Source organism: Mustela putorius, unplaced genomic scaffold, assembly GCF_011764305.1.
Source record: "Mustela putorius furo isolate JIRA1106 unplaced genomic scaffold, ASM1176430v1.1 tig00000242_pilon_pilon_pilon, whole genome shotgun sequence".
NCBI lineage: Eukaryota > Metazoa > Chordata > Mammalia > Carnivora > Mustelidae > Mustela > Mustela putorius.
In genome coordinates this window covers 17,001,050-17,027,108 of record NW_025421325.1, presented here as the reverse complement: position 1 = coordinate 17,027,108, position 26,059 = coordinate 17,001,050, and the positions used below count along the sequence as shown (strand labels likewise).

Sequence of the window (26,059 nt, the reverse complement as noted above, 5' to 3'; positions counted from 1 at the left end):
CTATGTTTTTACCATTACCCTCTTACTATATGGATTTTCTTACTTTAGGGATTATACTATGATTATGAAAACTACCTCAAATTAATACTAATTTAATACTAATATAGAATATTTGGTCCAACATAGCTCCATTCCCTTCCCCCTCCTTTGTATTTGTCATATATGCTGTCATAATGTCACATATATATATTTATAATATATACATTATAAATCCAACAGTAAGTTTTTATTATTGTTTTATATAATATAAATGTATTTTTACTCTTTTAAATAAGAGAAAAAATATCTGTGGGATCTTTCATGTTGCAATATGATTATTTGTAAGAAATATTTATTTGGTGAGCAAATTTATATTTCTTATAAATAATCATATTGCAACATGAAAGATCCCACAGATATTTTTTCTCTTATTTAAAAGAGTAAAAATACATTTATATTATATAAAACAATAATAAAAACTTACTATTGGATTTATAATGTGATGATCAAAAATATATTTCTCATAAATAATTTGTCTTCATCCATAGTTCCTGAATTGCTTCAGAGCCATAGGGTGAAATGGGTGTCTTGTAATGAAGGTGACTTTTGAACCACACCCAAGGGGGGGGCTGGTTGTCAGAAGGACCAATCATGTGATTAGAGGGTTGGAACGTTCAGTCCCACCCTTCTAACCTCTGGGGAAGGAAGAGGGGCTGGAGGTTGAATCAGCCAATGTCCAATGACTTAGTCAGTCATGACTGTAGTAAAGCCTCCATTAAAAACCCAAGAGGACAGCTTTTTTGGCTCTTTTCAGAGAGCTTCTATGCTTCTGGAACCAGAACACTTCCATGCGCCACCGAGCTGAGCCCCTTCTGAGGACAGAAGCCCCCTTGTTTGAGATCTTGGCCTATGCATCTCTTCATCTAGATGTTGTTTTGTATTCTTTATCATATCTTTCAGTAAACTGGTAAACCTAAGAAAGTGGTTCCCAGAGTTCTGTGAGCTGCACTATCAAATTTATCAAAGCTAAGGTGGAGGTCCTTGGAGTCTCCAATGTGTAACTGGTATGTCAGAAGCACAGGTAACTGCCTGGGGCTTGTCACTGGCATCTGAAGTGTGATGGGGTGGGGGCAGTTCTGTAGGACTGAACCCTTAACATATGGAATCTGATGCTATCTCTGGGTAGACAGTGTCAGAAATGAGTTGAATTCTTGAACACCTTGCTAGTGTCTGAGAATTACTTGGTGGTGTATGTGGGAAATAGCCTCCCCACCTCACCCCTACGCCCCAACCCTGTTGGAAATGGATTTGGGAATCTTAAAAAGCATATTAACCCACACATTTACCATTTATCCATTTCTTTCTGTATCTTTGAGTTACTAGCTGGTGTCATTTCCTTTCTGCCTAGTGGACTTCCTTTAGTATGGTTTTTATACAATCCAGCATTTTGACTGCTTTCATTGGGACGGTTATTCAAAGTATGTACAAAGCCTTCCAGCTGCTGGGAATGCAAGTTCACTTACTCTCCAATCTACTCCACACTGGCTTCTCTCCCACCTTTCAATAACCTCCATGTTGTAAAATCACATGGCCTCTCTCAGTCATCATCTTATTTGATCTTTACCCATCACTCAACCAGTTGAGCTATACTCTCTTTTTAGCACACTTTCTCTCCTGGCTTCCCTAACATATTCCCTTGATTTTCTTCTTATCTCACTGGCCTCTCCTTCTTGGTCTCCATTCTTGACTTTCTGTCCTCTACACAACTTCTCTTCTCGACCCACTTTTCTCCAAGATGATCTCATATAGCCTGATTCTCCATCTTGATGAGTCTTAAATTTCTATCGCAGGCCAAAATCTCCACTGGAAATCCAGACTCATGTCCAGTTGCTTACCTGGCATCTCCACTTGGATCACTGAGAGCGACTTAAACTCAATCTGTCCAAAACAGAGCTCTCAATTTATTCCTCTAACGTTTATTATTCCTCCGGTCTTTTCCACTTCAGTGACACCATAATCCACCTAGCTGCTTTGACTAAAAAACTAAGAATTATCTTTAATTCATCCCCTTTTCTTCACCTATAACATCCAGTATATCTTTTTGTTTTGTTTTGCTTTTGTTTTTTAAGAGAATGAGGAGAGGATGGGCAGAGGGAGAGAAAATCTTAAGCTCCATGCCCAGCGCGAGCCCAGTGCCCAGGCTCGATCTCAGGACCCTGAGATCATGACCTGAGCCAAAATCAGGAGTCTGCCCCTTAACTGACTGAGCCACCCAGGTGCCCCCTGTATCTTGGTCTTAATGACTCTATCCTCAAAAGACATCCTGAAGCTTTCCTTTTGTGTCCATCTCTACTATACCATCTGCATGCAAGTCACTATTATCTCTAACCTATACTAACTCAGCTGGTTTTTTATTGGTTTCCCTGTGTGCATTCTCAATCCTCATAATCCATTTTCATATATCTGCCAGAATAGTTTTTAAGAGAAAACTATGTGATGTTAATCCCTTAATTAAAATGCTTCAATGCACTGTTTTGCATTTTGAACAAAATCCATAATCTTTACCAAAGGTCTTTACCAAGACCTTTAAGCCCCTCCCTATAGGATAGTTATAGCACCTATTATCTTAATCTGTTAATTTCTTATTTATTGTCCGCCTCCTTTTATACTCAACATTCTGATTACAGAACTGCAACAGAACAACTGCCTGTTTGTTCCCTACCATAACCTTAGCAATTTTATGTGACCAATAAATACCTATCAATTAAATCCTTCATATTCTATCAAGTTTCCTTTATGCCCAGTCTTCATGGCAGAAGAAACATCCTCCGCATTTGTGCTTGCATAATAACACTTTGGACACATCAGTACTCAGGTGTTTAAAAGTACATCTTCTCACTAGAGTGTGAACTTTGCAAGCATATAAACAGTGTAATTTTCATCTTTGAATTCCTGGGTCTTACTCACTACCTGGTAAGGAGTAGTAAACAAATGAGTATTTATGGGATAAATGCATCAATTAGTGCATACTATTGAATCCTCCCAGAAATGTGAAACATCAATTTAAGATTTATTTGAGAGAGCAAGGAGGGGAGGGGAAGAGAGAGAGAGAGAGAGAGAATCTCCAGCAGACTCCCTGCTGAGCATAGACCCTGATGGGGGACCCCATCTGGGGCTCAAGGCAGGGCTTGATCTCATGACCCTGAGGTCACGACCTGAGCTAAAGTCAAGAGTTTGACGCTTAACCAACTGAGCCACTCAGAGACCCCTTCAGCAAACACTTTCTAACAAATCTGGTACCAAAAAATTCTTAAAAATATACATGCTTCGTTGATTCACCACCTCATGTGATGTTAGTTTAAATACTTCTATTGTATTAATTACTGTTCGGTAGCTCATCTAATATTGTTTTGAAGTTGATGAACTTTCTATAAGCCCCTTACGGTCCTTAGTTTTGAGCTGTCTACAGAGATAAATGAAAAACACTCAGCATCATTCTTCAGCTGCAGAATAGAAGAGAGTACCCTACCAAAAAGCTTTTGTTATTTTCAATTATTTGTGAGTACCTGCTTAGTTTTTTGTTTTGTTTAGAATATATTAACTTGTATATAACCCTTTTTGGTGTATGTGTGTTGCTCTGGGGTATCCAGAAACCAGGTAATAAAGCTATGTTTCTTAACCTTTTGACTACTCGGCACACTTGAAAATCTTGCTGTTTTCCCAAGGCATATTCTTCTTATCTCCTCTGACAAATGGGTGGGAATGTGGAGTTGATAATAATATATATTTGATTAACAGAGAAAAGTGAAGAGCAGAGTCGTAAAGAGGAGGAACAGATGGAAGAGAAGATAAGAGCGGGAAGGGGAATAAGTGAAAACTGAAAAATTAATGGTGACAAGAATGAAGAAAAGAGATAAAATAGGAAGAGAGGCACCAGGGACTGATTTCTCTTATGACTCAATACCTCCAACCTGTCTCCACCCACAACAATCTGTTTCAGGCAACCTGCCAGCTCCCTGAAATGCTTCTTATTCTTAATGGACTCCTTGGGCCATTTTCCATTACTCAATTATTCACTGCCTACACACTGCAGATGTGGGGATATGAGGCTCAGTTTATTAGTTTTTGAATCCCGCTTTAACAAATTACCCTAAATTTAGGGGCTTAAGCAACACAAATTTATGATCTCTGTAGGTCCGAAGTCTGACATGGGTCTCATGCTGCACCATGAAGATGTCAGTAGTTTCTAGAGACATCAGAGGAATATTAATTTCCTTGCTCATTCTAGTTGTTGGCAGAATTTAGTCCCCAGCTATTGTGGCACTGAGATCTATGTTTTCTTGTTGGCTGTCAGCTGAAAGCCATTCCCAAAAATGAGAGGCCACCCACATTTCCTCACTCATGGTCTCTGTCCTCCATTTTTAAAGCCAGCAATGTTGGGTTAAGTTCTTCTTGTGTTGCATCGCTCTGATCCTTCATCCCTTGTCACTTCCCTAACCACAGCTGGAAAGTTCTCTGCTTCTAAGGACTCGTGATTAGATTGGGCCCACATGAATAATCCAGGATAATCTCTCCATCTCAAGGTCTATAACCTTAAACACATGAGCTAAATCTCTTTTATCATGAAAATAACACATTCAAGTTTCCAGGAATTAGGGAGTAGACATTTTGGGGGGCATTACTCTGCTCACCACACTCAAAAAAGTATGGGGTGCTGATCAGTTTGATTTCTGATTGTTGCTCCTGGGAACCTTAGAGGAAAAAGGGGAATGGGAACAGGAAAAATGTACGAAGCACATTAGCAGGGTCTTGTTGCAGGGTCTTGTTTTCATGTGAGAACATTAAATTAGGAGAGCCAAACAGAAACTGAAGGATTCCTGGGTAAGTCACATTCTTTCATCAAGAATGTCCTCAAAATGGATCCTAACACGTTCTTTAGAATTAACAGAAGGAAAAAGACAGCTAGGAAATGAATGGGGGCATTAATGGTGGAATTTTAGAAGGTACCTACAGATCACTTAATTCACTAATTTTAAACAAATTGTTAAACTTTTTGAGATAATTATGGATTTATGTGCAGGTTTTTTAAAAAAATAGATTTATTTATTTATTTGACAGACAAGTCAAATCTCTTGTGACAGAGATCACAAGTAGGCAGAGAAGGAGGAGGAAGCAGGCTTCTGGTTGAATGAAGAGCCCAGTGTGGGACTCGATCCCAGGATCCTGGAATCATGACCCAAGCCGAAGGCAAAGGCTTTAACCCACTGAGCCACCCAGGCGTCCCTTTATGTGCAGTTTTAAGAAATTATTCCCACACCCAGTTTTCCCCAATGGTAGCATTCTTTGTAAATACAGTACATATCAAAATTGAGAAACTGACATAGATTCAATCCATCTATTTTATATGGATTTCACCAGTTTTAGAAGCACTCACTTGTGTATGTGTATAGTTCTATGCAATTTTATCACATTTGTAAATTTGTGTGACCACAGCAATAGTCAAGATAAAGAATGGTTTTGCAATTTACAACGTGGGTTCTTTGAGCTCTTAAGAGTTGCATCTAGGTGATTCAAGGATGCTGTACTGAGATAAAAGGGCTAGGTCAAATAATTAAGACTTTAGGCAATTTCTCTTTAAACCAAAGTCTGCTTTCATCTGTTCTATGTACTGAGACTACATATACTGTCTGACAAAAGGATCCCAAGGCTAAAAACCAGGGGCTTGGTCCAACAGGTTCATTTTACAGATGAAGAAAGTATATGCATGTGCATCTAGATACCCTGCTACATACACTATGATTAGTACTCAAACTGCTAATGATCAAAATTTGTGTCGTTAGCTAACGACCAACATAAAATACTCAAAAAACTTTCCCCTAATTTAGCAGCCATAAAACCAGAATTTAGGATATTTTCCCATTTTTTAAAAAATATTTTCCCCTCTTTATTAAATGTTTGGTTCACCTTAGAAATAAACTATCAGGAGATTAGTAAGAGCAACCCCATTCTTCTGTGAAAACCTTAACAGAAGTAATAGTGTACTGAATATAGTGCACACTGGATTCTTCAGTAGTTTTACACTATTACATGTTCAACACTATGGCAATTTTAAGAGGGATATTCATAGCTGAAGTCTTTTGGAAGGGAACAACTAGGGTCTGACAGGAAGTCATAGAAAAACTGGAAAATAGGACACAAATTGGAGAATTGGACATTTTTTTTTTCGAAGACTTTATTTGAGAGAGAAAGAGAGCATGAGTGGGAGGGGCAGAGGGAGAGAGAGAAGCAGACTCCCTGCTGAGTGGGGAGCCTGAAGTGGGGTTCGATCCCAGGACCCTGAGCCGAAGTCAGACACTTAACTGACTGAGCCACCCAGGTGTCCTGAGAATTAGACATATTTTGCTGGAGAAAACATACCTTTTCTCAGATGTCTGGAAAAGAGTCCTGTGAAAGAATTATTGTGTATCTGTAGAGCAGTACCGATGTATGAAGGTAACAAAGAAATGCATTTTCCATGTAATAGATGCAAAGCCTTTTATAACAATTCCAGTGGCCTCAAAATGGAATGGAAAGCCTTACAGAGTAGTAGCTTCCTGTTACTGGAATCACTGAAGCAGAGGCTTCCAAAAGATGGTTTTGAAGGATTTTTGCACTGGGTTGGAAGTTGGACCTTATGATTTCTAAGGTGCCTTCCAACTAAAGGCTGTATGATCCAGGCAAGAATAATATTTTATTTTATTTATTTTTTTTTTAGACTTTATTTATTTATTTGACAGAGAGAAATCACAAGTAGGCAGAGAGGCAGGCAGAGAGAGAGGAGGAAGCAGGCTCCCTGCTGAGCAGAGAGCCCGATGCGGGACTCGATCCCAGGACCCTGAGATCATGACCTGAGCTGAAGGCAGCGGCTTAACCACTGAGCCATCCAGGCGCCCGAGGCAAGAATAATATTTTAAATCCTGGTTTGCTTTCTTATGCAAGGAAAAAAATGAACTGATTTGTTTCTGTGGGTAGGCTTTCCTACTGGAAAATCAATATGGATACTTTACATTTTTATCAACAGATACTTATCGAATGCCTATTATGTGCCCAATAGTGTTACATAAGGAGAATAGAACAATAAATAGAGATGGGTCTTATCTATATTGACAAAATAAGTATGAAAGAAAGAGATAGGACACTGGATAGTTTTTGTTTTATATTTCTGTATTAAAGAATAATATGAATTCTGTTATTATAAATGAAAAATGTTAGTAATATTAGAATATAAAATATGAAACCTAATTTAAAAACAGCAGTGTAATATGTTAAATAGTCTAGAAGATGACGTAAGGAAATTAAAGGCAATCAGGTACTCATGACAAAATAGAGAACAAATTATTTAATTTTATTAAAAATTTCCAATTTATAACCAAAATATACAACCACTACATTTAAAATCAGTTTGTACACTCACAGTTAAAGTGCTAAGTAAAAACATTTACAAAAACTGACATCAGTCTACTGTAAACAAAATAGATCTACAAGAGCAGAGTGCAAAGCACATCCAGCTAATGTGAAAATACAGTTCATGCTCTAATCAAGTGCACTTGCCCTACACGTACCTCAACAACAGTAACTTTCCCACTCACTCGGAAATGAATGAACAATCTTAAGTACATAAAAAAGAAACATGAAGAGCTAATGCCACAAAATACAAGTTTTCAGCATAAACACTTTCTAACTAGATGCTTAATATGAGAAAAGCAAGATTAAGATTTTAGAATCAATTTTAGAATCACCTTATCAATTTAATTCACAATACCATTTGAAAACTAAATTGCCAAGAGCCAGGTGTTTAAAAATAGTAGTTTTTTTTTAAATAATGAGAAAGGAATATTGTTTCTACCTTTGAATCTCTTGAAAAGAGGAGAAGGTGGTAGTCACATCTATAACAGTAAAGTGAGAAAAGATATTTTCCTACACTGAATGAGCGGAGATGGAAGAGAGATAGGCCTAGCTGGACAGTAGAAAAAACTGAGACTGAAATACAAAGTCTTAAAAAAAGAGTATGGGTGATGGATATCTAAAATGCTCCTGATGTAGCTCTTGAGCTGAAAAACAGAGGATCAGCAAGGCCCTGACTTCAATGACCCAAAGATCCAAGGGACTAGCTCCCCTCCTCAAGGTCACTGAAAACACACAGCAGTTTCAGACATCACATAGGTTCCGGGAAAGAGAAAAAGATTCCCAAGTTAGGTCACTTAATGGTATTTCTTGCCTCAAAAGCTCAATATTCTAATTGATAGTAATTTGTGCTCATAGTAATGAGTTTGTCTTTACTGCAGATTTATCTTTAAGACAAATAAAAGAGCTATAGTCACTAACACATGAACAGGAATTAAAGCAAACTTCCTTCTTCTTAACACCTGAAAATAGATTATACTTCCAAGTACTGATAAGGAAGACTAGGGCTAGAAGGCAGATAGGAAGGTCTTAAGGAATGTAGCATTTGAGGAATAGGCCAGATGGAGAGTATGTACCTGGGGCTGCTACCAAGCAGTTACTGAGAGATCCGAGTCAACTTTCTTCACTATTTAAGTATATCTAAGACTGAGACATCTAGGTTACTATGGAGTACACTAGATCAGCTCTTGTTGGTTAATCTGTGACTATTATTATTATGACTATTCATAATAATAATATTTATATGAAGAATATAGTATGAACTTAGAACAATCCAATCTACCTCTTAGATAGCAGCTCTTCTAAAATCCTGGATTTCCTGTGTAGGAGCTTCATATATTTTACATGCATTTTAAAACTCATATACTTTTAGTATATTCAATAGTATTCATTTTAGAATGCCTACCAAGAAGGTAAAATTCTACGGCTAGCAAAATTTGAGTTCATTGTACACAACCTGTGTGTGTGGAATGGGTATTTTGCCTCTAAATGATATTTACAGACTAATCAATTGATATATGATAATATCCTGGGTTCTGAAAGTTTTTATGTAACTTATGTATTCCCAAAGGGTATTTGCTTCAATTACTATGATCATTTTTAAAAAATATCTTTAAAACTAAGCAATTTCACTACAAAACAAAGCAGAATGTTCCTGATAGGCTTGTGGTTATCTATGGTTTGAATCTCCTTCATAAAGTCACTGATAGATTGATAGGGAAGTTGGAATGGGAAGTCAATATACCTGTTCTAAAAGACTTTTGTTCACTTCTTTCTTGAATATGTATTATGAAATTACAAACATTTGATCCCTTCTGACAAAACCACCAATTTTACAGAGTTCAGAATAATACTATTTAACTATGATGACACAGTATACATTTTTTTAAACTGTTTTTTTTCTGAGAATCAGGCCATCTACAAAGGGTTTTCTGCAGAGATGGCCATGATAACCTAATACACACCAAGAAAACAAGACAAAACAAAGGCTCACACACACACACACACAAAAGCTCACATTAAATAAATGTGAGCTTCAGGTATCACATTTTATAGAAAGTGAAATAATAGCTATTGTTAATTATAGGTACAAATATTTATATAAATAATCCCTTAAATTCACTATCAGATTAAAATACAGCAAAGTATTTTCTAAATTAAACAATTTTAAATTAGAAGAAACAGTTTCCAAAGCTCTTTCAAATAACAAAAATAAGACAAATTAATAGCTTTTGAGTGTCAAATGAACTTTTCTTTTTGGGGTTGGGGGCGAACAATGGTGGTGGTAGTATCTGTATTATACCAAAGTAAATGTCTAAACTTCAGTCATTCCTTCACAATATGCAATACTTTGAAACTTCCATGAAAAAATAAAACTCTCAAAAATAAAATTTGTATTTGAAAACAAAAGCAGAAAAGTTGAAGTTGGTGTTAAAGATATGTGAAATCGAATAATTCTAGAGAAGTAAAATTTTTTAAAAAGATGAATGATAAAGAATTCAGATTTATTCTGATAACTCACAGTAAAGGCTGAAATAGCACCTGATGACAAAATAACTTCTCGACTAATATTTTCAAGTGAGAAACTCCTTTTTATGATTAAAAAAATAATTTTAAGTTCACATATAAAGAAAATACAGTATTTTCAAGTACATATTCATCTCAGTTCAATGTAAAGAACTTCTGTGTTGATCTTATCCCAGAAATATAGAATTATTTCCTATTAAATGTTTCTGCTGACAGGAGTAGTTCCGGGAAAAATTAGCAGGGCTAAAGGAGTAAAGGGAGACAATTATAAATGTTCTTTTCATAACTGGGTAGGGGAGAAGTAGTTAGAGAAATAGAAAAATGGTGGATGGATAAATGTAAATTAAATCACGCTAAGATTATCTGCTTTATCTTACAGAATATCCCATTATCAAAACCTAGAAAATCTTCAATGAAATGTTCGGACCTCAGATTCAAGTTTAACAAATGTAGTAACAAAACATGCAGAGCCAGAGAACTGAAAACAAAAGTTTTTTTTGTTTTTTCTTTACAGGCAATCAAAACAATATTGTAATTTAGGTATGTCTGAATGAGAGAAGCTGGTCATCTAATTTAAACTCTAGAAGACAGGAAGGTTGTCTAATACAACGAACTGACCAAAGACAAGGAATCAAGTATAGACCAAAAACACACCAGAAATCAGTACATTTTCCTACATCAAAAACTGTCCATTATTCTTCCCTACCCATCAGACACCAAATCCAATACCTAGATTATAAATCTATAGACCAATGTGTTCAACAGATTGATATGAGCTAATACAGACAATCAGAGAACGACAATGATCTTTAAAAGTAACAGGAACCTCCTTGGCCTGGTTCTCAGAGAACACAATTAAATCTACAAGAGAACTCTGCTGAGAGATTGTACTAATGGAATCTCTACATTTTATTAGATAGTTAAGGAGGCTTTAGGAAAACATCTTCTGCATAGTTAGAAAAAAAATTTTAAATAACACATTTATCTCTAATATTTTAGAGCAGGACATTTCTCATGGCAATCTGGAAACAATACTTATTCAATGAATCTAAGAACATTTTAAGAATAATCATGAACAGGAAAATTTCAATCTATTCCTTTGAAATTACTTTTACATTTTATAATAATTTTAATGTTGGTTAAAACCTGAGAGCTTAAAAAAAACCCCAAAAAACAAACAAACAAAAAAAACCCTGAGAACTTTTTAATTCGCTATATGGGCCAGCACTATCACTGCTTTGTTCACTAATTCCATCATGAATACATTTTGTTTAAAGTTTAGGCTAACTAGCTATATTCAAATTCAAGAGAACAAAGACCACAAAGTTTTATGCCATTTTTCTCCTGTATATCAGTACTAAGGTGCTAATACTGGTGTTTTAGGAGACTTTTCCTATGGGAAAAAAAAAGTCATGTCAATTATTTGTAACGTTTCTTTCTCTTTTATTTCTTTAAACTTTTATTATATGTAATATAAGTTTCTCCTTAAAATTACTCAAAGTCATAACTGGAAAACAAACTTAATAATGTATCTGAATCCTAACAATTTAAGTATAGATTGCATTAACAGTACAGGCTGATCTAGTAAATATAGTTCACTGGAAGAATAATAAGAATAAAATTAAGCCAGAATAATGATTACAAAATGGTCAAGGGAAAACCAAATTACAGGCAGGTAGAATTTGAAACACTATCTAATTTAATCCCCTTGTTTCTTTCATTTACAGACCAGAAAACCTGAGGTCCTAAGAGGTAAAATTTCAAAGTTACAAAGCTCATTGAAAACAGGTAATACTAGAAATCAGGTCTCCTGATTCTAAATTCTGTGGTATTTAAAAAATAACATAATGCATTTTTACTAAGCATTAGGGAAAGAAATCCAATTCAGAACAAAGAAATTATGAAGCTCTAAAATTTTTCTTTTAAGTCAATAAGCACAACACAATTAAAGAAATATTTGCAAGTTAGCAAGATAAACAAGCTGACTTATATTAACAAAAACTTCAGGGCTGCTACAACAACAATAATAAAGTAGTTCAACCTACTTCAGGAAACATGATAAAATAACAAACTTAAAAATATCACTGTCTTATAAATACCAAAGTTATTAGTAAATGGTAATTACTATAATAATGGAACAGTGACTCTTCAAATTCTGAATTATTACAAAGTAAAAAACGTATTTATCAGGGAAAACTGGTGATAGTAGTCAATAAAATGAGAATAAATTAAGATCAATGCTAGCATACCAATGAAAATGTCCAAGAAAGGACACAATAGATTTCCTGAGCTAAATGATCATTGAAAAAAATAATAATAATCTGAAGGGAACTACAATGCATTTAAAATCACTGAACTACTCTCTTTTGTAAGAAGTAATATACTGGTGTGGGATTTGACTAACATATAAGTGACACTTTACTTTCTTTCATCTTTATGGCAACAAAATTTTATTTTCTAACGAGAGATCACAGAATAGGAGCTATGTTTATTAACTTATTATATTAAATCTCTGCAAATCAGCCAAATAGGAATGTCCAAGAAATGGATGCTTTTAGGTAGACCGTAACATTTTCTTTCCTAGAAGATTTTGGATCTTGGGAGACAATTATAATCCTGTATCAGTTTGATTATTAAAAAAGTATAGGATTAAAATTAAACCAGAAAAACATCCTAGGAGACTGCGTACAGTTAGATGAAGGATAAGGGCTGCTTAATCCTCTTATTCTTTACCCCCTCATATCACTGGAACAACAAAAACTAAAATAAAATAAAATAAAAACCCAAATTTTAAAGGGATGTCAATGTATTTCTTTTCATATAAAATAGAAATGACATAAGAATAATATATAAAGGGGCACCTGGGTGGCTCAGTCAGTTAGGAGTCTGCCTTTGGCTGAGGTCATGATCTCAGGGTCCTGGGACTAAACCCCGTTTTGGGCTTCCTGCTCACTGGGAGGCCTGCTTCTCCCTCTCCTACTCCCCTTGCTTGTGTTCCCTCTCTCACTGTCTGTCAAATAAATAAATGAAGTCTTAAAAAAAAAAGAAGAAGAATGTAAAAATGCGGCTACTGGGAAACAAATTAATTGAATGCAAACACTTTTTTCTTATTTTAATCAGAAAAGGCATAAAAGAAGTTTAGAAGAATCATGAGTTTCTTTGTAAATCTACGCTCCATAAAATTCTCTTCTGTGTATTGATGTGTGGAAAAGAATGGAGAAATCCTTACTTTATGTAGGTTTAAAAAATTATATATACAAACATACAAACAATTAAGATAATGTTACAACTTAAAATTTAAAGTTTTGCTAAGATGGATATCAAGTTATGGTTATTAACTTTTTAAAATTTGTCCTTAATCAGAAAGAATTAGGACATGAAAGTCCTCAAAAAAAAAAAAAAAAAAAGTTAAAGGGACTACACTCCTCTTAATATTTTTCTTACAACTTTCAGTCAGTTTATATAATTCCATATCAAAAGAAAAATATAATGGAGATCCCCAAATTCCTGTTGAGAGTGACCTACAAATTTAACCGTATAAATCTGAGAGTGTACTCTGGTATGCATATATTAAAAAGCTAACACAGTTTAAGGGTATAGCTACGCTTGAAAAAGAACCTCATTTTTAAAAGGTTAATTGGATTGTTGATTCAAAGATTATACCAAACGAATACTGGTCTAGTTGCCTTTTTGTTGTTGCTGCTAAATACTACTGAAGACCATATCCTTGTTTTCTATAACCCTAAGTTCTAACAAAACAGATAATATCTGTAGAGCAGTTTATAGGTTACAGAGCATGTTAATTCATGTCATTTCATTTGATCCTTATAACCAAAGTCCAGTGAGGTAGGTTTTGGGACCAAAAGTTACCTTATTCTCATTTTATACTGAAGAAATGGGAGACTAAATGACCTATCTTGCTCACATCATAATTATGGGTCTTCGAATTCTAAGCCTAATAGAATTTTCACTGCACAAGGCTATGTAAGTCATGCAAGTGATAATATGCAAATATACCTTTGGCATGTCAAAAGCAGTATAAATATCACTCTAATGAAATTTTGGCATGTTATTGTTTTCTAAGCTCTGGCCAATGATCCACTAATAAAATTTTTAAAGTAGTTCCTTTTTAATCACAGGGATAGAGCCTCAACCAAGATAGTTACAACTTGTTATATCCAGTTCTTATCACAAAGAAACTAATGAGGTAGGCTAAAATGTAGTAAATTTTTCTAATTTAAAGAGATTCTCAGAATTTTCATATATCTGCTCTAAGAAGCAGAAAATCATTACTAATAAAAGTTTGCTTGAATATTCATTTACCCAACTAGTATACAAAGATCTAACTTCACATAAAACCAACAAGAGCTTAAATACTTCTAAGAATTGCTATTCACCTTTTAAAATTAATAGTGTTGGTACAAGTTTGTGTATATATTTCTCATGCAAGTTATGTTAACTATTTATTATTTATTTATTTGCCACATGTTATTCTTGTAAAGCAGAAACTTTATTTCACTCAATTTAAGTTTAGTAGATTCTCACTACTAAGGCTTAAAGTGAGTTTTCTGACATGAGTTGTTCATTCATAAATATTAATCGAAAAACCTACTATGTACTAAGCTCTTTGCTAGTTGTTATTAATCAGTTATTCTTTGAAACCAATTACTGTTATGAGCTTAATATTATCTTTTGCTTTAATTATTGAATAAATTAAATGGTATTGGTGAAATCGAAGAACTTTTTGAAAGCCTCTTGATTATATATTAACATTTTCAAGAGAACTATTTTCTCAGTTGTCAGCTATCCAAATAAAATGCTAAACATTATCACATGCCAATCAAAACACAAATTAAAGTTAAACATATGGTAAGAAAGCTGTCTCAACTTGTTCAAGTTGGATTAAGGGAGCTGAGACTTTGAAATTGCTGGTTTGCCATAGTTCTTTAACAGTATCTTAAAAAAGAATTCTTAATTTAAAGCACCAGTTTGATAAACAACATGACCCAAACTAAATATAGTTATCTAAAACAATGCATTGATGATATTAAGTAAATTCTGTGGAACAAAATTAAGATACTGAAAGTAACTGAAAGGTCAACATAGCATTTACATATATGCCAACAGTGAGTTTAACAAAGAAGAGAAAATGAATATATAAAAAACAAAGGAGCACAAAGTCAAGATTTTCACAGGGATGTGCACTTAACCATCTATACTTGGCCTACTTGTACAAGAAAATCAGTTAACATTTTGGCAATTGATAAAATAATGCAGATGGCGATGGATGACAACATCTTTGAGCTCAAACTGGTACCTTCTATTTTAACTTCTTATTTTTGTTTCTCAATGTTTGTTTTGGTCCTCTCATGCTGTTCTCAGGAGAGATTCTCAGGAAAAAAGCCTTATGAATTACTGAGTTATTGTATAAATGAGTTGTTGTAAGTCTGGCCTTCAGAGGAAAGGCTTACTAATTGTCAGTTATGAGGGAATTCAGATTCTTCCTATCCAGCACTAACTCCAGTTCCAAGGAGAAAGACAATGAAGACAGAGGAAAAAGAAAAATGCTTTGGGGCTAACTGTTCAAATATGTTCTATAATGAGTTAATCATAAACAATAAGATATATGTACTTTGAAAAAACATGATATACGAATTATTGTCAGAAAACCAATTTTTGTACTTGATGAAAGCCTTAAACACATGTCAAGGAATATACTACAGTAGCCCTCAAACAAATCTCCTAAATCCTTAATAATCTTAATCCCTTATATTCCACAATGTTTTACAGTTTTCAAATGATTTTTCGCGTGATCCCCATTTGACAACTTTGTGAGGTAGGTACTTATCTTCTATCTTCATTTATAAACAAAGGAACTGAGGCTCAGAGAAGTTTACTTGTTAAAGATGAAAAAATTGGCATATAGCAAAGCCAGACCTCTCTAGAGTCTTGGAATATTTTCCAAAGTGTGATTCTTGGATTATCTGCATTAAGAATCACCTGTAGTATTTTCAGAAATATAGACTTTAAAAGCCCTATCACCTTTGACTTAGTAAGGAAAAATCTTTAGGAGTGCCCCCAAATTCCACATTTATAACGAACAATAAAGTGAAGAACAAATGTTACCAGGTGATGATACAAAAGCACAACATTGAGTCCAGCTAGGTATTTATGTGATATAATATGGATGCCATCAGCTCATTATCAGGGGGCAAGTTAGATCAAAACAGTCTGCAGATTAGAATCACCTAGAAAGCTTTAAAAAAAATATATATATATATAGTATATGTATACACACACACACACACATATATATATATATATATATATATAAATTCTCCTCTGAATGAGAGGAGGGTGTTGAGCATCCGAGGTTCCATAAGTGATTCTTATCTATAGTCAGGGCTGAGGACTACTTGTTTAAATACGCTTTACTATAAAACACATCCAGCATTTTCCACAATTTTTCTTTCCCTTCTGATCAATTTCATGCCTAATAAAGTTTGCAGTTTTATTGTAAATTATTTAAACAGTACACGACAAAATGTCAAACATTTTTGAATTGATATTGGTAAGACTAAAAGATTATACTTCACAGCAAGACTACTCATGCTTCATTTAGTTACAATGATTTTCAAATACCTCAATCACCACTTTGGACTTAGGTTATATATATTTCAACTGTTTAAAAAAAAATGATCCAGAATCTAGAAACAGGAATGTGGGGCAAAAAGCTGTAGCCTAGTGGCTACTGTACAATGCAAATGCAGACAATCAGGTCACTGATAGGACGGGCCTGGGTACCAAGATCTGGTGGCTTTGGCAAGATCACATCTCACTGCAGAAAAATACAACAATGAATATAGAGAAAATGTTTTGCCATTTTGTAACTGTGGTTCCCACAAAAGAGTTTATAATGTGTGATGCTTGTTACATGCCTCCTTGGAACAGATCTGAACACGAAGTTGTCTGTGAATCAATACTACTATATGGGTAAAGGTGGCTACAAATTAAACTTCTTTCACCATGCATATGGTTAAGTTATAAAAACACAGCCAGTAAAAGTAATATTTACAAAAGTAATAAAGACAGCATAATTATAGAGAAAAAATGTCCATCTCTGCCTTTTATTCCATTGTTAATCTTAATCCTGTATGTTTCTGGATGAAGATTATTTCGATAGAATTTTTAAAGAGCCTTCAGATAAAGACTATTCAGATTCCTCTTCTGACCTTATATCCTATTAGCTAAAATACCCTTGCTGATTTATCAAATTCTCCTACAGTTTAAAAACATAGTTCTTTTTCACTTAGTGGAAAGAAAACTACAAAGTCCAACTATTCTTCTGAGAAATAAACCTTGCATAGAAAATTTCCTTAATTCTGAAATTTTTGTTTTATTAATACAACTACCAGAATGTTATCTCACAACTAGTTGATATCATATGAAAGTTCACTACAAAGCAGTCACCATACATTTAGGGTTTTTCTAAATAGAAAATAAGTGGGCTTATAAAAATGCTTACCAGACAAATAATTATCTCTTCAATAACCTAGAAATAAGAATTATTTATGTGATGATATAATTATTAGCATTTTTGATGCCTTGATGTTCCAAGTTTGATGCAATATAAAAGGCGAAATTCACTTTTCCAATGGACACAATCTGCATCTGACTGAAAGCATGATAACAGTGAGTTACAGCAATCAGTCATGCAAAGGCAAAGAATAAAATCTGCTTTTTAGATAGCACAAGTTTTCCACCTTCGGACAATTTAAGCACTGGTTCCATCTTCTTCAATGACCCGATTCATGCTGGTACCATGTGTGATGTGAGTCATAGGATTATTACTGAGGTCTCTGATACTGCTATGTCGTGACTGTTCGTTGAGCCGATGAGAACTACTGTGCCTGGAGTGATCCGTCAGTCGTGACATGCTGCCATGAGGTAGTCTCTCTTCCATTCCTCTATAACTGCACGGAGTGTACCTAACATACAAGAGTTTATTTTGAAGTAGGTAACAGAACACACTAGAAAACTAAGAATTGTCATGAAAATGCCTCATTATGTAAAATGATTAGGAAACCTGTAAGTGAAAAAGTAACAACCATCTTTTGATGATCTATAGTAATTTCAAAGAGTAGAGGTATTCACATCGTTGACCAGAAAGGGGGATAGCCATCCCCATTAAATTCAGAATTAAGGTCTTATTCCTTGCAAAGAGACAGAAGCTGAGGTTAAATAGAGCTGATATGCTAAGTATGGACACTTTTCTCATTCCAGTGAATTTCTGGTTACGAGATGGGTTTTGGCAGAGGAGGAACAATAATAGAAGAAATACAGCATTGTCTCAGGGAGTCTAGAAGGCTAGCTGGTTATAATTAGTAGTACAACAAACTCAAATTTACTGAAAGACAAGGGTTGAAAGAGGGAGCATATGAAATTAGAGGAGAAATTAATGTAACAACAAAAAAAAAAGTGAATGAATTGTCAAGCAATAATGACACCATGTGCCGACAGCTTCTTTCTAGAAAACCTCAGTTAACAGCTGAACAACTACCTGTAAATGTCTTAATTATTTTCCATTAGGGCTTGAGGCTGTGAAGATGCTATTTCATAAAAGCTACATCTATTTAAATATTCTAGTAACATCCTCATAACATTTGTAACCTATATTCCAGATAAAGCAAATTCTCTCCTTACCCCTAGCCAAGACCAGCGTTTGAGAAGAAAATGTATGTGAACTGGGCTACACTGCGTATTGCAGGCAGGCAGTCTTCTCCCCATCACTGTGCTTATCTTGAAAGACAAGAGTGGGAGCATCAGAGTTAAGAAAACATATACTTACACCTCTTTTTTAAAAAGTAATTTAGGATAACAAAGCTCAAAGAAAATGAAACTGAATGTAATTTATAACTTTAATTGATATATACTAAATTTTACTTTAGTGTTGCTAAAATTAAAAAGGATATAGCAGGCCATTCCTTTTTAAATAGTCATCAGGGATGCCTGCGTAGCTCAGCTGGTTGAGCGTCTGACTCTTGGTTTCAGCTCAGATTGTGATCTCAGGGTCATGAGATCAGCCCTGCATGGGGCTCCTGCTTAAGATTCTCTCTCTCTCCCTCTGCCTATCCCCTGCTCACATGTGCGCTTGTTCTCTTTCTAAAAAAAAAAAAAATAATAAATTTTTTAAAATGGTCATCAAAAGAATGAATCATAAGCAGCTAAAGACCTACTGGTTGTCAAAATCATTCATTTATCATTTTTTCATAATAATTACAAATTTCATGACTCAATATGAATCATTTATAAAATTTAAAGATTTTAAAGACTGATTCATACACTACTTAGGTGATCTAGTTGTATAAAAGTGCTTATCAAATGTTTTCATCAGATCACAGAATCTAAAAATTGAGAAGCCCTGGGGCACCTGGGTGGCTCAGTGCATTAATCATGATCCCAGGGTTCTGGAATCTGGCCCAGCTACAGGCTCCCTGCTCAGTGGGGAGCCTGTTTCTCCTTCTCCCTCTGCTCTTCCTTCCAGCTCATGATCTCTCTTTCTCTGCCAAATAAATAAATAAATAAATAAATCGATCTTCTAAATGGGAAGTCCTTCTATTTTTATTATTTTTATTAAAAGTTGTATCCATTTATTTTAGAGAGAAAGAGTGAGAGAGCACACAAGTGGGGGAAGAGGCAAAGGGAGAGAAGCAGACTCCCTGCTGAGCGTGGAGCTCCCACATGGCTTGATCCCATGATCATGATCCCATGAACTGAAGATCATGACCTGAGCCAAAACCAAGAGTTCGACGCCCAACTGCTGGAGCCACCCAGATGCCCCTTTTTATTAAAAAGATTTTAGTTTTAAATAATCTTTACCCTGAACTCACAAACCCTGAGAACAAGAGTTGTGTGTTCCACCAACTGAGGCAGCAGGGTGCCCCAGAAGTCCTTCTGAAATGATAAAAAGAGGGGGACCTGGGTGGCTCAGCCATTGTCTGCCTTCAGCTCAGGTCATGATCCCAGGGTCATGGAATTGAGCCCCACATCGAGCCCCACACTGGGCTCCCTGCTCAGTGAGGAGCCTGCTTCTCCCTCTCCCACTGTTCCCGCTTATATTCCTTCTCTTGCTGTGTCTCTGTCAAATGAATAAATAAAATCTTTAAAAAAAAAATGATAAAAAGAAAGCATGTTTTTTGTTTCCAGTCTGAATAAAGCAAAAAATAATTTAAGAATTAAAAGATCCATTTTAAGTATTTAAAAAATTTATGTTAATAGGTAAAAGGGCATTTAACTTTTTTCTATTAAAAGATATTTCATATTCAGGACAAATAGTTTTAAATTTGATTTGTATATTTTGGTAAAATAATTATAGCTTACAAATGAAAATATTTCAGAATGAGTTTATTGTTCTAGTTAATAATTATTATTTTACAACATGATTATTGTCCTAAATTGAGTGAAAGATTTTTCCAAATTATAATTTGCCAGGTAATTTGGAGATCTTTCACCTCTCAATGACTTCATAAGCATCTATTTCAAATAAATATGACAAATGAAAAAAGCAAAGTATGATACAGTTTAATGAATGATATCATAGTAATTAAAAAATAAAAATAAATCATTATTTAAAAATATGAATTGGGTATTTTCTAAAATAAAACCTAAATCTTTGAGTTTAACCAATAAACTTCAAAACATACATCTAACTATTGGTTTTGGCTCAGGTCATAATCTCAAGAGTTGTGAGGTCGAGCCCCACATTGGCCTCCACAATCAGCATGGTCTCTGTTTAAGACTCTCTTGCCCTCTTCCTCCATCTGCCCCCACCCCACTCTTTCTCTCTCAAAATAAATAAATAAATATTTAGCACCTACTCTACCATCTACACTACATATCTACTCTAATATACAATATAAAAATGTACATTAAATTTAATATAAGCTTAGGCAAAATGATAGGTATGGTTAATTTGCTGAAAAGATAATATGGTATATTCCAAAGTCAAAATGAAAGAAACTTAAGATGATTTAACCTTTTTGATTCTCTATATTAGTTGCTGCCATTAATATAAATATTTCAATTCATTTTGGTTTAACCAGTATCTCATTATATTCATTCCCTAGTTTTCCCTTGTCATGTCACCTACTTATCACCTAATCACTCATTCCCAAACCTCCACCTACCTACTCATCCACTTCCCTTTCTACCCATCTCCAAGTCTATCTAATAATTACTTATTCTTTGAAGTTGACATACATGTGTAGGTGTATTTGCCTTTGTCTGTTTTATTTCATGGAGCACTGGGATGAATAATTACCCATCAAAGAGTCTGGACTAAAGTGAGTATTGAGAAGCAGGTGTGTGCATGCGTGCGTGTGTGCATCTGTGTGTGTGTGTGTGTGATTTCATAATCAGATACCGTGAGATGATGAGAAAACAATGGCCAAAAGACAGTATTAACATGTAAACTCAAAAACTGACAGAAAAGAAAGAAATCTCCATGAGATGGTTTTTGGAATTATGAAAACTCCTATTTAGACTTTTAGGTTCAACGCGGTCTCAGACTCTTTCAGATCTGTTCTTATGTTCTGGCTGTGGCAAAGGACCGTACAGTATGCATATTCGTGTACCAGACATAACACCCTTAGTAGACTGTCATTTTAGTTCTGGGCCCTGAATTCCTGAGAAATGCCTGCATCTATTCTTCCTTCTTTCTCACCCTCCCTTCTTCCTTTCCTTCCTCTCTCTCCCTTTTTCTTTCTTTCTTTCTCTCTCTCTCTCTCTCTCTATTTCCTTCTTTCTTTCTTTTATAATCTCTACACCCAACATGGGGCTCAAACTCATAAACCCAAGATCAAGAGTTGCATGCTCTACCGACTGAACCAGCCAGGCACCCCTAAATGTCCACATTATTTCTAAAGTCATTAGTTATTGAATAGATTTACCTCTCAATAGATAGACACACAGACAATACAGACAAACAGATATACAGATAGAAATATATGCCTAGCACTGTGCTAAGTATTGTGGGGAAATACAGAGATGTCTGTCACCTAGTTTTCATTTCTCCAGAAGTTACAAACTTAGCTGAGAAAAGACAGCTGTATGAAAAATAGGTCATATCTCCCCAAATAATTAAAAAGCAATTAACTGCCATGGATATGGGAATTAAGCAGGCCTTAAAGGATGGGTATGATTTTGATTAAGCAGAGAAGTAGGAAAGGCCATTATAGGAAGTCATAATCTACCCTCTGGTTTTCATAGTACTATACTTTTATAGATTCCTTCATATATCAATAAATACTTACTTTGAATCACATCTGGCTATTCCTCTTGTGTTATTATTACTGCAAGTATTTATTTATTTATTTATTCATTCATTCATTTTAACTGTAGGTATTCAAACCAAGGTCTTATTCTTGGTCTGTTCTTTTTTTATTATGTTTCAAGTAATTCCATCTCATAATTTTAATTACCAATTACCTTATATTAGTAATTAAAAACTTTCTTATCTACGCTCCAGATCCATTCAGATTACAGAGGCTGAAATACTCTATATTTCATCGCCTTCAGAAATTTTCTACTCAATATGGATTTATCTTTATTACCATTCACTCACCCTATGTATTTCCTCTCAGATATTTTCATGGGCCAATTTGATCTTTCCCTTATAAAATTCTATAACATCAATCATCTCTAACACTAACTGTTTTAATTATACGTGACTTGTGCTACTATGTAATTGACTCTTAGGTAACTATGTCTTATCGTTCCTATAAGATTATGCTCCTAGGGTGCCTCGGTGGCTTAGTCAGTTGAGCATCTGTCTTTGGCTTAGGTCATGATCCCGTGGTCCTGGGGTCCTGGGAGCGAGTCCCATGTCAGGTTCCCTGCTCAGCAGGGAGCCTACTTCTCCCTCTCCCCCTGTCACTGCCTCTGCTTGTGCTCTCTGTCAAATAAATCGGTAAAATCTTAAAAAAAAAAAAAAAAAAAGATTATGCTCCTACAATGTAGAAATTATACCTAACCTTTCTTCTATATAACTATACACAGAATGCCATATGCACAGGAGGTGTATTATAAATAATTGTTCATTCCCTTTTGAAAAGGATGAGGCTAACAGTGTCAAATACCCAATAATGCTGAGTTAGTTCACAGAGGGTGGTGTTGACAAAACATATGCTAAGACTCTCAAATCTCTCCCTCCTTATAAGTATCTCAATTTACTTATTCCTGCAGAAACTTCCCAACTGAGATTACTTATAATCTTTTCTTCTATGCTGTTGCCAAAGTGATCTTTCTAAAACACAAATCTGATTTTATTACCCTAAGGCTTCAAGACCTTTAATAGTTGCTTATTACTGTCAGGAAAAAAATCCAAACTCCTCAGCATGTTTCATCTGCCCAAGCTATATACTGTGCTCTAGCTCTCCTCTGGTACCTAACTGCCTATTTGTCCTTCTTGCTTCCACACATGCTATTTCTTTGTCTTTAATTTCAACTGCCTCCACTACATCCTATTCAAAATGGAAATCCTGTCTGTGGAGCTTTCTATGACTTTCAATAATAACTTAAATGGTTCTCTTCTCTGGGATCTCAAAGCATTTTTTATATCATTTTATTATACCCATTAGAGTGTATTACAACTGTACTCTTTGTCTTCCATCTCTGTGTCCCTAACGCTTCTCATATAGGAGTGTTTAATGGAAGGACAATGGCAAAAAAATGGAAGTATCTTTGAATGTGGTTAAAAAATAGGTCAGGGCGCCTGGGTGGCTCGGTTGGTTGAGCGTCTGCCTTTGGCTCAGGTTGTGATCCTGGGGTTCTGAGATCAAGCCCCTGCATTGGGCTCCCTGCTTGGCCGGAGGCCTGCTCCTCCCTCTCCCACTCCTCTTGCTTGTGTTCCGTCTCTCGCTGTGTGTCTTTCTGCCAAAAAATAAATAAAATCTTTAAAAATAAAAAGGTCATTGTTAATGTTAGAAAGTATAGTTTAGGTGGGTAAGAAAACTAAAAAGGGATATCTATGAAATGAAGGATGTTATAGGTAGAAAGAAAATATTCAACATACTCATTTCAAAAATTTGCAAAAAGAAATGAATAAAAGAAAAAAATCACAAAGATAGACTGCTAATTTTTTAAAAAACACAGATAGCTGACCAAGTTAGAAGGCAAAAGAAAGCACTTTGAGGAAAAAACCAGAAGGCTTAAAGTGTAAGTGTAGAAATTATATCTTACACTCAGAGGATAGAGAAGACAGAGAGAGAGGCTGGAAAGAGACTGGAAGAATATAGGACAGTTGTTGAAACAGATGTTTTAAAGTGGGCATGGGACACTTTCCATTTCAGGCATTAAAATTTTCATTCTTTTAGTTTCCCAAACTAGAAATCTTGGGAAAAAAAAAAACAACCCCAACCAAACAAAAAAACTTTGGCATGTTCCTTCTACCCAGCTGTTATTAAATCTATAACCAACTATCATTTCTTCTTTCTACATATCTTTCAAATCATTTCTTTCTTCCTCCTGTCACTACTCTCCTACCTAATAAGCCTTCATCAACTCAATGAATTACTATAAAGCTCCTAAGAAGTTTCTAATAATAATAAGTTAATAATAACTTCTATTATTATTCTAAGTGAACAAATAAAGTAAAATATAAGTATCACATTGTAGAGTCTAGAAGTTGGCAAACTTTTTCTATGAAAAGGCACATAATAAATATTTTAGGCTTTGTGGATCATATGGTCTCTATTTTAACGATTCATTTCTGCCGTTGTAGTATGAAAACAGCCATAAATATGTACAATCAGAATGGGAATGGCTTTTCCAATTAAACTTTATTTATAAAAAGTGAAAGGGACTAGAGTTGGCCAGTGAGCCAGAGTTTGCCAGCAATAGTAGTGTGGAGGAGGGAATAAATCTGGTCAGGACAGGGTCAGAGAAAGCTTCATGGAGAATGTTTGAGAAGGCTGGGTGTGTTTTCTTTCTTTCTTTTTTTAAAGATTTTATTTATTTATTTATTTGTCAGAGAGAGGAGCGAGAGTGAGCACAAGCAGACAGAGTGGTAGGCAGAGGCAGAGGGAGAAGCAGGCTCCCGGCTGAGCAAGGAGCCCGATGTAGGACTCGATCCCAGGACGCTAGGATCATGACCTGAGCCGAAGGCAGCCGCTTAACCAGCTGAGCCACCCAGGTGTCCCAGTTTTCTTTAAATTTGATAATGGAGACACTACAAGTTGACATTAGGTTCTTACTGAGATAAGCATTGTTCCAAGCAATTACACATAATATCTCATTTACTCTTTACAACATTCCTTTTTTAAAAAGATTTTATGTATTTATTTGAGAGACAGAGTGTATAAGAGTGACCAGGAGCAGGGGAAGGACAGAGGGAGGGAAGCAGACTTCCCGCTGAGCAGGAAATCTAACATGGAGCTCAATCCCAGGATTTGGAGATCATGACCTGAACCAAAAGCAGATGCTTCACCGACTGATCCACCCAGGCGCCCCTTTACCTCATTCCTAAAGAGGCAGGTATTCCCATTTCCCTTTTACAGATGAGGAAACTGAGCATTTTCATTCCAGACCCCATGTTTTGTGTGTGTGGTTTTTTTTTTTTAAGATTTTATTTATTTATTTGACAGAGATCACAAGTAGGCAGAGAGGCAGGCAGAGAGAGAGGGGGGAGCAGGCTCCCTGCTGAGCAGAGAGCCTGATGTGGGGTTCGATCCCAGGACTCTGGGATCATGACCTGAGCTGAAGGGAGAGGCTTTAACCCACTGAGCCACCCAGGAGGCCCAAGGCCCCATGTTTTTACCTGCAACACTAATACTGACTATTCTCTTTCTTTTTTTTTTTTTTTTTTTTTAAAGATTTTATTTATTTATTTGACAGAGAGAGATCACAAGTAGGCAGAGAGGCAGGCAGAGAGAGGAGGAAGCAGGCTCCCTGCCGAGCAGAGAGCCCGATGCGGGACTCGATCCCAGGACCCTGAGATCATGACCTGAGCCGAAGGCAGCGGCTTAACCCACTGAGCCACCCAGGCGCCCTGACTATTCTCTTTCTTGAGTTTGTTAAGAACACAGATCATGCCTAAATCATCTTATTCCCAGAG

The 26,059-nt window shown here is 35.4% G+C and overlaps 1 protein-coding gene across 2 annotated transcripts in view; it reads right to left on the bottom strand.

Moving 5' to 3' along the window:
• Positions 1 to 12,920: 12,920 nt before the first annotated feature.
• Positions 12,921 to 26,059, bottom strand: part of FZD3 (frizzled class receptor 3) — a 96,347-nt gene continuing 83,208 nt past the window's right edge. For both annotated transcript variants that reach the window (XM_004775147.3, XM_045078375.1), the window contains one exon: positions 12,921 to 17,936. In XM_004775147.3, the coding sequence (XP_004775204.1) occupies positions 17,723 to 17,936 (214 nt within the window). In that variant the 3' untranslated portion in view covers positions 12,921 to 17,722. The remainder of the gene's footprint in view (positions 17,937 to 26,059) is intronic.